We start from the raw sequence: 15,338 nt of genomic DNA on the forward strand, positions 1-15,338 counted from the left end.
CGAAACCGTTACATGCAGTTTCCGCACTAGAGGAAATATAGTCATGAAATGGGCTCAAAAAATCAAAACAACGAAACCACACCGGCCTGTAACATTTGCGAGGACGCAGGACGAGGAGTAGTTTGGTCCAAGGAAGATACTGCACGTCTCCAGATGTGGAAAGTAGAATACATCAAACAGCAACAGTCTACATCACAGAAACACTAAGGTTTTCCTTCAATTTTAATTTCGTCAGAAAATGAGGGGCGTCATAACTGCACCGTAGGGCCACGTCAACATAAAAACAAACCTACATCAACATACAAGATATATTATATATAAGCTATAGTGTGAACACAAAAAGAACCAAGTCCCGTTTCTGTTGGTCCACTTTTTGGTCCACTTTAAGAGGACTGAGTTCGGTTTGTTTAAAAAGGACTATATGTGAAAATATCCTTAAAGTGCACCAAAAAGTGCACCAACAGAAAAGTGACTCAGTTCTTTTGTGTTCACTTTGTCGGTTCATTTGAAAGATGACTCAATTCTCTTTCTGGTCACACGATAGCCTATATATACTGTCTATTGATGTAGGTTTGTTTTTACGTTGACGCTGCACTGCAGTGTTGTTATGAAGCCCCTCGGTTTCAGATGAACGTAGAACTGGAGGAAAATCTCAGCGTTTGATGTATTCTACATTTCACATCTGGGGATGTGCAGTATCTTACGTGGACCAAACTACTCCTCATCTTGTGTCCTTAAATCCTTAAGAATATCTAAGCCAGTGCTGTGTTAGTCTCTTCTGTTGGTGACTTGTGCACCTGTGGTGAAACATTACAGGTAAAACAGTGACATTCGCACGCACTGTGGACATTCCCCGCTCGGCGTACAACTTCCGCTTCTTTGCGTCATCGCTGCTCCACCACACCAATGACTGCTCCCAGATGGACCACATGGGCTGCCTGAACTACACCATCCGCTGCCCCGTGGGAGTGGGTGAGAGCTCACACTGTTTGCATTAAAACCTGTTAATATATTTGTGGTTTATGTGACGTTAAACGATGCTGTTGTCGTGTGTAGCCGGTCTGATCAGCCCCTGGAATCTCCCCCTGTACCTGCTGACCTGGAAGATTGCCCCTGCAATCGCTACGGGCAACACAGTGGTGGCGAAGCCCAGCGAGATGACCTCTGTGACTGCCTGGATGATGTGCAAGCTGATGCAGCAGGCTGGTAGGACTACAGCACCCACAATGCAACAGCAATACACTCACACACACACGATTCTAAGTGCAAAGAAGGATTCTAAGTGCAAAGAATTGACTGATGGATCCATGAACCTGGTGTCTCTGCAGGTGTTCCTCCAGGAGTAGTCAACATAGTATTTGGCACGGGCCCCAAAGCAGGCGACGCCCTCGTGGGCCATCCTGACGTCCCTTTAATCTCCTTCACTGGCTCCACGGCAACTGCCCAGCGCATCACAGAGCGGAGCGCACCCTACTGTAAGAAGCTGTCCCTGGAGCTGGGAGGTAAAAACCCTGCCATTGTGTTTGCTGATGCAGACCTGAACAACTGCATCCAGACCACGGTGCGCTCCAGCTTCTCCAACCAGGTAAGAAAAGAGTGTTTTAGGACTGTGGCTAAAATGCCTGATGTTACAACAACTTTACTAAAAAAAATTTGCAGTGAATGTGTATTTTTAGCTGTTTTTTGTAATGAAATTGTGGGAGCAAGTGAATACTGCCAAAATAGTTGCAAAGCTGTCACAGATTTGGAGCCTATTATTAGGAGCATTCAGTGTTTCCCACAGAGTTAGAATTTATCTGTGTTGGTGCGGCAGATCTCTCAGCCATATGGATCACATGACCATCAGCAGGTGAAATTTTGCTCAGCTTTAGCAGTAGTTGTAGTTGTACTGCCCAGTTAAATGGTGGTGAACTGCTTTTTTTGTTGTCAAAATGTCAAAGGAAAAATTTGAGATTTTTGTTTGCCTGTAAACTAAATATGAGACCTCCATGAATAGCCAGTTAGCTTAGCATACAGACTAAAGGTTCAAATGGGGCCCAGCAGTTCTTATGTTCCCAGGGAGAGTGCTTGTAAACTTTTTTAAAAAAATCACTAAGTAAGTTGTCTTTTTTTTTTTGTTTTTTTTTTTTTACTTTTAAAGGGATAGTGCAGATTTTTTGAAGCAGGGTTGTATGGGGTAATTATCCATACTCAGCGTATTACCTACAGTAGATGTCAGTCAGCACGCCCCCAGTTTGGAGAAGCAGGGTAGAGTCCAACATGGAAGCTAAGCCATGTGCTGCTGCGGAGGGGTCAGCAGCAAAATTTATTTTAGCCACCTAAAAAAATCAATATCAGTTTAAGTGTATGTTACATTTAGAGTATTTTCACTGCTTTACCGTTCTGTGAGACAGCCAGGAACAAGGTAAAAAGCCGTTAATGGCTTCAGTCACCCATCTATGCTCTCTTCAACGCCACCAGACTCCATTGACAAAAACATTTTAGCTTGCTGAGCATGTGAGCTGCTGGTCTACAGCTGCCTCGATAAGTTAGTTTCTTTGTGTTATTGTGTGACTTTGGTGAATCTGAACTACTGTTTTAAATGCCAGTCACACAATAAGACAAACAAAACAAGTGGCAGTGGTAGACCAGCAGCTCCTCTGTTCAGCAAGCTAAAATTACTGTTTTTTTTTTCAATGCAGTCTGGCTTTGAAGAGAGCGATATGACTGCTAAGTTTTTCAGTGGAGATTACTGTCTGACAGAATGGTAAAGCAGTGAAAATATCTCAAATATAACACACACTTAAACTGATTTTGATTTTTTTTTTAGGTGGGACTCTTTATTTTAGGTGGTTAAAATTAGGGCTGGGCGATATGTCCTGAAATTATATCACAATATTTTCAAATCTTCTCAGATGCTTGGACTGGGAGACAAAATCAAACATAGTATTTGTGACAAAATATCCTCTCTGATGCAAAAAGTTGTAGGGATGACTACTTTTTTTAAATTTCATTTTATTATTATCAGAAAATATTAACACAATGAGATATTTCAATAACCATCAATAATTTGGATGCAACGACAAAATGTGTCAAGGCAAGTGTTATAGCAAATATAAAGTCTGGTAAGTACATCACTTTACTGTAATTCAGATGTTAACACGAGGGAAAAAACACCATTTATGCAATATATAGTCTCATATCTCGGTAATGACATAATATCTTCATATTGCCCAGAGCTAGTTAAGATATGTTTTGCTGCTGATACTCATCAGCAGTACATTGCTTAGCTTCCATGTTGGACTCCAGCCTGCCGGCTGACAACTACTGTATGTAATATAATGTCTATGGATAAGTAATCCATTCAACCCACCTTAAAAAAAACCTGAACTATCCCTTTAATGTGAATGAGATGAAGGCTGTGATCCGTGTGAAGAACTGATGTGCCTCCATCCCCGTGTAATGAGGGTGCAGTGAGATGGTTTGTCCACATGGGGGAGCTCACAGCCTGTGTTTGGTCACAGGCAGCTGCATGAAAAGTGTCCTGAACAGTCAATGCTTTAGTTCAGACTCTCTGTGTTTCCTTCTCTCAGGGTGAAATCTGCCTGTGCACCAGCAGGATTTATGTAGAGAGAAGTATTTACTCTGAATTCCTGGAAAAGTTTGTGGCTGCAGCTAAGAAGTGGACGACAGGCGTGCCCTCTGACCCCGGCAACAACAACGGGGCGCTCATCAGCAAAGAGCACCTGGAGAAGGTGATGAGATAAATACTGTGAACGAACAGATAACGATTGCCCTATATAATTTTAGCTGACATCCCTTTTTGTCTTCATCATTAGGTACGTAGCTTCGTAGCACTCGCCAAATCTGAAGGCGCCATCATCCACTGTGGCGAGGGGGTTGACCAGCTGGACCTCCCTGAGCGCAACGCCAGCGGCTACTTCATGCCTGCCACCGTCATCTCAGGCGTGTCTGACAGCTCCCGCGTGATGCAGGACGAGATCTTCGGCCCCGTCACCTGCATCAGCCCCTTCGACACAGAGGACGAGGCCATCTCCAAGGGCAACGGCGTGCGTTACGGTCTGGCGGCCACAGTGTGGTCGCAGGATGTGGGGAAGGTTCACCGGGTGGCCAAGCGGTTACAGGCGGGTCTGGTGTGGACCAACTGCTGGTTGGTGAGAGATCTGAACCTGCCCTTTGGAGGGATGAAGAACTCTGGCGTGGGGCGGGAGGGAGGGAAGGATTCGTACCACTTCTTCACCGAGGTGAAGACCGTCACCATCAAACACTGAGGGAGGAGGGAAGGAGAGAGAGATGTGGAGAAAGTTCTGTAGTTAATCTTGACATTCATCAACCTCTGTCGGCAACTCTCAGGAATTTCAATAAGTTTCTGTTCCCACCCTCTCGGATTACCAGAGCCTGTAATTAAGTCACATTTATAGAACACAAAAGTCAGGAGAAGTCACAGTGGAACAACACAAGTGAATTACAGCCAATTTCAGTAGAAATGTCAAGTTCAGTATCACAGCATGAAACACTGTCATATTCCCACCTTTTTCACGAGTTCTCCGCTGAATATTTTTGAACCACTGTCTTCGACCGTGCAGCGGCAGAGTAATGCGTGTGTTAGGGCTTCAAATCTGAAAAAGTCCAGACCAGACAAGGTCAAACCAGATAAGGCAGGAACTCATTTATTTCCCATTTCAAGCAAAGAAGTCAAGAGTACAATTTGTGAAGCAGGAAAAGGAGCTTAATCCAACATCCTTTAAAAGTTTACACTGCAGGGTCGTGTCCTGCATGACAGTTCAGGGACGAACAGCAGGTCTCATTCACCAACCGTTCTTATGCAGGGTTCATAACATACTAAAGCCCCGTTTCCACCGAGCAGTACGGTACAGTTCAGTTCGGTCCGCTTTTTTTCTGTTTCCACTGTGAAAAGTTGTGGATGGTACCAATGGAACGGTTCTGTACCGTCCCCATTTTTGCTCCCCCCTCTGTTGGGGTTCCTAGCACACAGATCTGGTACTAAAAGGTGGAGCTGTGAACACTGCAGTCTGTTGATTGGTCAGTAGAGGACGGTCACTCTGCTCAGGGCTGAGTTGTGGCTGGTTTTGAGGCTCATGTAACCACTGTTCATACTGTGGAGAGTTTTATATTAGTAAACTATAACTACAAAATGAAAGGATGTTTTGATGCCTCTTGCAGCAGCTGGAGTCAGAGAGAAAATAACTTAATTCACTGGGCCGACTGCTGGAGACTTTTAAGGTGGAACGATAACTTGTAATGTTACTCAACGCACGAGTTGGCGACGTGAATCCATCAGCACACCTTAAATTTCACTGTGACAACTTTGGCCATCACTTTAGTTGTTTTCTTCTGTCTCTCTTTGATGACACAGACTTCAGTAATGAGTAGAACTTAAGATGTTTAAAAACATATATTAATTTTGACCAGATTACGTGAGCTGCATATATTCTAATCTTCACGTGCAAAAAAAAAAAAAAAGCATCGTGGAGCGTTGTTCCTGTGGGCTACGGCTACACTAAACCCCTGAGCTTGCCTGAGAAGGACTAAATGCACAAACCTGCTATTCTTAAGTATCCCATGGAGAGAGACTCTCACTGCAGCCTGTTTGATTTTGTTCTGAAAATGTCGGCGTGCAGCCTCGTTCTGTGGACGATGAACGAGGTGCAGACTTCCATCTGTGTCACCAGTGATGAGGAAATACAGTGAGTGCTGGACGGAGCAGTGAATGACAACAACCCCGCCCACATTTAAGAGTACTGTTTGCAGTGGAAACACTAGGGTCTGGGTACCATGTCTGAAGGGTTACTTTGGGTTCCAAAGGTACCATACTTAAAGTGTTTGGTGGAGACGGGGCGTATGTTTGTCCGTTCCAAAAGTCACTATGTCAGATTAGGCGATTATGGAGTCATAAAATCTTGCCATGTCTTTGCCAACAGACATGACAGACACCTTGATCCAAGAGCAGTCATTGCTGATCGTCTTTCAGGACATGTGTGACGTCATTGTAAAGTGTTCTTGTCCTATTTTTATCATTATTATTATTATTATTATGTCAGTCACTGTGTCTGTTCATGTCCAAGCCAAACTGTCGTTGTAGTTATGTAACAGGCGCTACCAGATAGCAGTAGCTACATGTGAAGTGCAGCTTGAAAGCCAGGCAAGTCGCTAAATTCTCCACAACAAGTTCCTGCACGTGTCACAATAAAGAACGACTCACCGGGGTGCTGAAGTGCCTCTGCTGTCCACACCAGTATTTTTCTTTTCTCACCGTCGTGGTAGTTCCTCGAGGAAACAGCAGATGTGTTGTCTTGTATTGCTCAGAGCATTTAAACACCTTGATAACAGTCTGAAGTCATGTTGTCCCTGACTCGTTGCTGCTCCTGAATGTCCCTTCACACTGCTAAAATATTCCTGACTATGGCTATCAGATGACTTTGCAGACTAATCTAGGTCACTCTGCATGGACAGGAACTAATGGTTACTAACTAATGGTTACAACCCAATAACGTATTACAAATTACATGTGAGGAAAAAATATACATGCATTATGTGAATTAATGAAAAGTTTATGACCATCAGCTAGTCCGCCATGTTTCTGCAGATATGATTTCAACTCAGCAACTGGTGCACCAAAATTTTCACATATTTTCAGAGTTGTTGTTCTAAATTTAGGGGCATTTACATGAATTTCCCCCATAATTTTTCCATTTATTCCGATGCCACAGGGTAAGTTCTTGCAACTCTTCTTTGATTTCTGTGTGTTCACGCTATCCTGGCCTCAACTTGCACGTACTGCACTTATGAGAGCGAGTCAATATAATAAGAACACAGGTGCTAATTATGCAGCTTTAGAACATTCCATGGATCTGACGAAGACTTCTTGGGACCCTTTCTAAGATCAAATTTACGAAAAAACTTAGGAGGATATTGGTGAATGAGGCCTGCAACTCTGCAAAGACATCATGCAAACAATGATAATACTAAAAGAAAAGTAAAAAACGTTAATAGTGAAGGTGAACACATAGAGAACCGGTACAGCATGCACCTCGGGCTAACCCTAACCCAAAAAGCAAATCATTGTCTAATCAACCTAACGTCTGTACTGGTATTTCTTCAGCTGTGTTGTAACACAGCTGTCGTCCCACATTAAAACACCTTACATAAATGACGCATGTAGTTCAGTGTGTTTTTAAAACTGCCAGTTACACCATTGTTGTCTGTGGAATGCAGTCAATCTTTTACCCTGTGACACAGTGTCAGTGAACGACAGCTGAATGAGGGATTCTGGGTTGGTCAGAAGTCAACAGGTTTGCTGACAGATTAACAATCACTTTGAAAAGTTTTACATTTTCTTCAGCACGCCGTGTTCTTTACATATGTTGTGGTGTTTTTCTTCATGGCTGCAGACACAGTCAAAGTCTGTCAGAGGATGTTTTACGTCATGCAGACCTTATGTACTCAAGGAAGTTACACATTGATTTGTTTTCATGTCTGACCTGCTGATGTAAGAAAGGTGAATGAATGCCTAACTGTCCCATGTGATGGTTGGAGAGAGAAATCTGAATGTCAGCAAGTTGAGTGAACTGACTGAAGGTAGCATGGTCACATCTGCTAATTAGCACTAAAAACAAAGTGGATGGAAACGTTCATTAGTTTTGCACGTAATCAGTAATAATTTGTTTTTATTAGTAAGTATTAGACAAGTTCAAGCTTTAACCCGATGATGGCGCTAAATGAAAATCAGGGGATTAAAGTTATTACAGTTCTTCCTGAGGGAGGGATATTGCATTTACTTGAAGAAATTAAAAATAATACTGTTTTTTTCGAAGTAACAAACTTATTATCTCAAGAATTCTAAGAGGTTTCCATGAAAAAAAATTCAGCACTGATTTTGAATTGACGAGATTATAATTCCGGATTTTTTTTGTTCATGTTAATTCAGAAAAACAAGCAGGATTTCTTTCCAATGTAATCTTTTCTTACAATGAGTTAATAATCTATTCGTTAAAAAAAGCAATTAATTTAAATACATTTTTATATAATAAATAATTTTTCAGGTAAAAATTTTTCTCGTAATTCTGAGACAATAATCCCATTAATTAAGAAAAAGACAGTATTTTTTGATGAACACTTTTCTCAGAAATCTGAGATAATAATCTCACTCATTTAGAATAACAGGGCTATTTTTTACTCACTTAAAAATCTAATTTGAATTCTGAGACAATTATCTCATTAATTAATTAGCTAACAGACAATAATCCCATTAATTCAGAATATGCTAGGCAAATATTTCTTTTGGATTCAATTTTTTTTCTTCTCAGAATTCGGAGATAATATTTTCTTTGAATTAGAAAAACAGGGCAAATATATTCTTTCTTATGAAAAAAATCTTATACTTCTAACATAATATTCTCATTAGTTTAGAAGAAATGGCAAATTTTTGTGCAAGGAAAACTTTCTCATAATTCTGAATTAATAAACTTTTCTCAAAATTGAGATAAGAATCTTGTTAAATAAAAAAAAAAATCAAGTTCAGATTTTTTTTCCCATTAATTCAGAAAAACAGGGCAAATACTTGTTTTGGATCAAAAAAAATTTCAGAATTCTGAGATAATCTCATTAATTTTGAAAAATGGGGCAAATATTTTTTTCTCCTGAAAAATATTCTCATAATTCTGACATCATTTTGTTAGCTTAGAGAAAAAAAAAATTGTGACGAAAACTTTTCTCATAACCTGGAGATAAATATCTTGTTAGTTCAGAACAAATGGCTTTTTTTATTTCAGAAGAAAACTTTTCTCAAAACTTAATCTATACAATAATCTTGTAAATTCAGAAAAAAGCTTTTTTTTTGGTCCCAGAAAATTTTTGGGATATGTATCTCAGCAGAATTTTTTTCTTAAGCAGAACCTTTTTTTCCTAAGTGAATGCAATGTGTCTCTGTACAAAGGTATGGATCTTTAAATTGTAAGTAACTAAACTTTAGTGACTTCACAGCCAGAAAAAGCCAAAAGCTTTTATGTATTGATCAAAACCTGCCAGCTACAACCATCCCCAGCAGTGTGTTTTCCTCCCCTCTTTGCCCTCGATTAAAAATGTCTCCTCCCCTTACTAAACATCTGTTTAGGACTTAATGCGTGCAGCTCATCATGCATCCATATGAGCACGCGTGCAGTCTGCTCCATCTGAGCCCCTGTGCCAGTTTAGGAAAAGAGGGTACACGAGGGACGCGCCCTATCCGTAGAACAAGTGTGTAAAATCACGTCCCACCAGTGAAGTGTATGTGACATTTACCACAGAAGCCGTGTGTGTGTGTGTCCCACCCTCTGTGTTTTGGCTAAGAACTGGGTATTGTGCTATGTCACGCTGCGTGATTGCACTCACATACACACCCCTGCTCCTGTGCCTTCCTAAGAACATAGCGTGCGATTAAATGGATACCACCCAAAAGTCAGGTTAGGTGGTCTGTAGTGACACAGCACACACACACACACACATACACACACTAAGTCGTAATCTTACAAACAGAATGGGAACAAAGTCAGCATTTATTTAATTTTCCTCTGTTTCCGGCTTTTTTCCTCGATTTATCTTTCATCTCGTGTGGATATTTCATTGAGAAGGAAAAGGTCCATTGAAGCAGGTCCTGCCCCGCCGTACAGTACGTGATTTTGAGGACGCCACCGGTGGTTTCAGCCAACCAAAGCATTTAACTTTCACCTCACTTATCGGGCACAGGGAGAAATTAAAATAGAGCATCCTTCCATTTTGTAACGACGAGGAAACTGCAATATCTAGCCAGCCAGAATATATAAAGGATCTGTTTTCATGCTGGCTGCAGGGATGTGATAGGCCTCCTGCAGAGGGCCTTCTCATTGATATGTATGTGGAGGGAACAGTCACAGCCAACAGCCATTTCCTCTCTTCTTTTGGCTTCTGCAATAAGTCTGACATGTTATCTTTTTATGTATTTTAATCATTAATGCACATGCGGGAACACCTCCTATTTGGAAAGAGTGGATGTGAATATGTGTGAGAGAGAGATGACGACAGATAACAGGAGAAATAAAACACCAGATGGAGAAAGGTTGAGAAAATCCAATCCTGACATGACCTGGAATTATGTTTCCTTGTGTCCCAGATTTTGCAGAGCTTTGTTTACATGTATCGTTTAAACTAACACAACCTCGTCTGGCGTGACATCTGAAATCAGAGGCTTCGGGTTCGGTCGTAGAAAAAGAACGTTTTTTTTTCTTGGTCTCACGAGAAGCAAAGTAGAGACTAAACCAGCAATCAGCGGTTTCCACTCCTTCCATCTCTTTCCTTTATCTTAGCCGTGACATTTTCCTTTTTTCTCTTCTCTCTTTTTGAATGTCATGTGTCAGTCGCAGTGGGCTCGCTCTTTCTCACAACCAGCCTCTTCTTCTCACACCACGCCGCTCCCCTCTCTCTCAAGGCCGTCTGTCACATTTGTAGGTTCAGGGAATTTTCCACAGAGTGCGGCCGGGGGGGTTCTGTGGGAGATAAGCTCCGAGATGAAGCCGAGTCCTGAGAAAATTCTGCAGTTCAAGCAGGTTAAGCAAACTCAGATGAGAAACCCCACGTGTATCTGTGGAGAAAGAGACACTTACTTGGCTGCAGGAGGCTAAATGTTGGCAGCTGCATGGAAGTCTCTGTTAGGTGGAGGAAATTTACTGGACTGAAAAGGCAAAATGACAAATACGGTACTGTCAAGGGTAAATGACAAGGACATGGGTGGGAAGATGAGCAGTAATTAGTCAGATATTAACTATCATTCCCTGCATTTATCTTATTAATGTTTTTATGATTTAGAAATGTGATTAGCCTTTCATTTAATTAGAGAGATTGCACTGATTTCAGCTACTATGTGAGTAATTTTGCAGAGTTAAAAGGCCACATTCACTGCTGCTCTGATGAAACACTGGTACTGGAAACTGATGCTCATAAATAGCAGTCATGTCAAATATTTTTATTGCATTGCACACTGTCTTTTTATAAGCCTGTAAGACACCTATCTGTGACTTCTGCATTCTGTACATTGCTCTCTGATCTGGTCACATAGCGCTGCCTATGCAGACCTTAAGGAGGTCAAAACATTTTTTCAACCCTGTATTCAGCAACAGGTTTGCATCTTCAAATGTAGAAATGTTGGCTTTGAATGTTTCATTTCATCACATTTTCTTTTCTCACAGAAAAATGTCTGCAACTGAATTCACATGCAAAAACATTATTAGAGCCTCATGCAACAAGGTTTAAAATACAGGTATTAGCTTCCCTTACAAAGTTGCATGCTTATTTTGACCTTTCGCTAAGCCTCGCCCCTTTGTAATGGTCTGACAAGCTGTCAGAGTAAGCATGGAGCACAGCATGAAGCAGACAGAGGGGTCTACAGTCTGTGTTTGAAGGATATATCCGGGATGTCAAACTGACTCAGCAGCAACAACAGGTTAAAAAGACAAAGATAGTTAGAAGCTAAAGCCGAACTATAGGCTACAGATCACAGTGTGAAAGTGAACCACCACATCACTGCTGATCGCCACACAAGACAATGAATATAAAGGGAAACTTTGCTGATACTGAACCAGCTGTGTGGCATCACAGTGTGCGCAGATGAACGGTGTTTGGCTTCACCCCCATGCCGCTGCCAGCACCCGGACCTCCAGCCTGAAAATGAAGGAAATCTGAAACGACTGCATTAGAGTCAATGGAGCACAGCTGTGTTGTTGTCAGATCTTGGTCTGAGTCGGCCCGATGCTACATTATGATTGGCCAGTCTGCCTCCAGGGATGGGACTTAGTGAAGGGTCAATTGCTTTGGAGTTGTGCATCCTCTGACCTTCATGTGCAAAATGTCACCCAAATTAGCATGTACCAACCAGAGGAGACTCAAAATGACCACAAAGAGCGACAAAAAGACCTCAGAGAAACACAAGACAGCAAAAACAACAACAAAACAAAAACAAACAGGGGTTAAGGGAACACAGGGTTGAGGCAACATAAGGCTAAGGCACCATAGGGTTGATTAAGTATAGGGTTTAGGAAACATAGGGCTGGAACACAGGGTTGATTTACCATAGGGCTAAAGGAACATAGGGCTGAGGGAACATAAGGTTGAGGGAACATAGGGCCTATTAAGCATCGGGCTGAGAAACCAGGGTTGAGGGAATATAGGGTTGAGGGAACACATGGCTGAAGGAACATAGGGTTGAGGGAATATGGGGTTAAGGGAATATAGAGTTGAGGGAACAACGGGCTGAGGGAACATAGACATGCTCCCCAAAAAACTTTGCAACTGGACACAACACTGATAAAAGCTGTTAGGCTGAATAAAAAACAGTAAAGTTTCAGGCTTTTAAAACCAAAACAATGATCTAAAAGACATCACAACAGTCTGTAGAGCCGAGGGGTACTGCAGAGCTAAATGATAATTCTCTTTGGTTATTTGGCTTTTTTTCTCTTTGCTTTGGACTTAACTTCCTTTGTGACAAGAAGTTTTGAAATGCTAATGTAACATTTTGACTCAAAGGCTGATATGACACTGAACAACATCACCACTGATGCTGCCAAAACGTGGTGGCCTAGATCGAGTCTTCTTGACAAATTGAGCTAATGATGTGTTTATCCTGATGATACATCAATTACAGCACTATGCGTCACGCCATCTGGACTGTATTTTTGTTCAGCGGTATTGAAGGCTAATAAAGAGTCCCATATTACCTCTGGGAAGACATCTTCAGTGTACTTATCCATATTGTGTAAATACATCATGGGACACAGGATCTTTCAGTGGAACCAGAGATGTGGCTTTTATCCACCGCTGCGCTATGTTAATTTATACTTCGTCGTTATTTTTAGTACAGGTTCAACCAGACTTTTTTTGCATTCAGTAACTACACTGGCATGACAGTGCATGAATGCCAAAGCCTCATGCGAAGCAAGTTCAACAGAGTCATAAAGTCGGGCAGGACTTTGGCTCTTTTTACTTCCACGCTATAAACAATTAAAGTGCGGCAGCCCTTTTTCCTGTTTGTGGTTGATGCTCTTCAGTCCTGCATGTTACGAGCCAAATTACATCAGCGTGGACAAACAGAGTAAAGAGCAAAGGGATGATTATTGTGTTCAGTATAAAATAGAGCACAGTGCAAACACGTGTCAGGAAGCCCCGGGTCACGAAATTATGACAACAATGTGCAAAGTTCTGGGTCTGATATTGCATTTGAAATGCTGCCAGTCCTTTCTTGCTCTTGATAGCAGCGTGACACTAAAAAAAGACACTGTTTTATTACAGAGAAGATGGGAATAGGAGGGGACTGTTGGATTGTACCTGGAAACGATTTCAAGGAAGACTTATGTAATAGTTTGTCTTTTGGAGAAATCTGAAAAGTAAGCAGCAGACAAAAATAACATTACTGATGCACACTGTGGTGAATATGAAAAATATGCTGCCTGTTGTTTAAATATGGCGATATAGAATACGAGCACACTTTCAGGCATTACAATTCACTCCCCAGGCAGCAATGATTCACGCTTGAATAAATAGTCCTCTATCTTGAAGTGGTTCCCTGCTCATTATCTTTCTTGTATTTGACCGGTGGGAATTTTCCGAACCCATTTAGGAAGAGCTAGTTAGTATCTCATTCTCTCAGTAACATCATACAGAAACAGGTACAGGAAGCTCTGAGGATATTAAACTGAGCTGTGGGGTTGTCCTGGTGGTATGAGTAGGAAAATGTCTCAGAGCTCTTAAGACGTTTGTGCTTCCGCTGTCATACCTACCTTTGTCGTCTCTTTGGTGCCTGGAAAACTAATGAACCACTTGAGGAGGAATGACCTCCTTATAGTCCTTGGCACTGAGCACAGGCTGTCGGTTTGCTAATTTGTAGTGTAGAGGACATCACCTTACTGAGGCTGTTTCTCTAAGACAGGTTTACATAGCATCGTGTAACAGACACAAGACGACACAAAAGCTTTGGGTCAACCACAGCAAAACAAACAATCTAAGGAAACCAGGTCAGCGTGGAAACGTAAGATGTTTACATAGGGGCGTCTACTGATGTGAAGCTCAGTCTGAAATACTAGAAGAGTCCAGAAAAGAAGGGACACCAAAGACTTGTTGACATACTTTTACTATTTTGAAAATCTTTGACGCCCTTATCATACAAAGACTGTTGTTGCAGTGGGATTAGATATTCTTAGCATGCAGGTTGGTGCAGAAAAAATAACACACCTGTCCTGTGAACCTGTTGTACTCCGGTTACAAAAAGAGAGCAATTGTTTTGTAAAATATAACAAGCATGAAAATGATGCAAATTAAATAGACATAGATGACAAATGTAATAAATGTAATGGGTCCTGGACTGCCTTAATATGCACATTCAGCACATCCAATGCAACAAAACATTGTTTTCTAGTTGGAGCTGCGCCTCGTTAACTAATTGCTAACTAATGTTCGCTAATTGCTAACTTAGCATCAGCTTAAGTAACGATATGTGGCCTTCCCATTACCCTGACCCTAACCACCTCTCTTTTAACACAATACTTCATAACTAGCTAAATGCTAAGTTAGCACTTTTGTCGGGACTTTTACTTCCAGGCCAAGGAGCAAAGGAGGCTGACCGTGGACTGACAGGTAGGTATAGTGGGTGAGTCACGTAGCTAGAGGGTGGGTCACGAATGTGCTCCAGCTACAGTTACACCCACATGGTTGGGGTGCTGGGTGAGTGGCAAACACAGGACTTTCCTCCAGGACTTTCCCCAGGAGACCAGTGTTTGGAACTGTGTGAACTTTGAGTAACTTTAAGATAAGTCGTCACCATGTTTCTTTTCCTAAACCGAACCCACAAAACTTTATGTTAAGTATGTGATGTCAGTCTTGCAATGCTTATTCTTCTGTATTATAAGGACACATTGAACGTTGCCCCCTTGTACTCCAATTGACCTATGGCTAAGTCCCATCTCTATCTAACGTTAGCTAAAGTTAGCCTAATGTTAGCTCCTAGCTGCGTTATTCATCATGTCACCTTGTTTGCTGGGAGTTCATGAGCCTATTTTGTTCTAGTTTTGTTCTTTGGTGATCGTATATCATTGTTAGCTGTTGTCCAAAGGGCTCTAGTTAAGCTAACGTTAACTTCTGGAGCTTAGCTTCATTAATTTATCTGTAATAATCACAGAGATAACAAAGGATGGCAAACGTTAGGCTGAATGATTCAGTGTAAATACTGTAGCACCAAACTAACGGAGAGACACTCTTGATAAAGATGGTAAAAAGGCCATTATCCTTTTCTCATATTCTGAGCCAAAACCTTAACTTCA

General features: G+C 41.5%; 1 protein-coding gene across 2 annotated transcripts in view; it reads left to right on the top strand.

The window, feature by feature from the left end:
* aldh8a1 (aldehyde dehydrogenase 8 family, member A1) overlaps positions 1-15,338 on the top strand; it is a 206,341-nt gene that overhangs the window by 1,992 nt on the left and 189,011 nt on the right. The window contains exons 3-7 of one of the 2 annotated variants that reach the window (XR_007450287.1): positions 817-972; positions 1,057-1,206; positions 1,329-1,585; positions 3,573-3,734; positions 3,819-5,667. Coding sequence is in view for 1 of the 2 variants with exons in the window: in XM_049589172.1 (XP_049445129.1) it covers positions 817-972; positions 1,057-1,206; positions 1,329-1,585; positions 3,573-3,734; positions 3,819-4,271 (1,178 nt within the window). In the remaining variant the exon portion in view is untranslated. Of the gene's footprint in view, positions 1-816; positions 973-1,056; positions 1,207-1,328; positions 1,586-3,572; positions 3,735-3,818; positions 7,175-15,338 lie in introns of those variants that run through there. The other variant, XM_049589172.1, reaches the window with a different exon arrangement.

Source organism: Epinephelus fuscoguttatus, linkage group LG11 (assembly GCF_011397635.1).
Source record: "Epinephelus fuscoguttatus linkage group LG11, E.fuscoguttatus.final_Chr_v1".
Lineage (NCBI taxonomy): Eukaryota > Metazoa > Chordata > Actinopteri > Perciformes > Serranidae > Epinephelus > Epinephelus fuscoguttatus.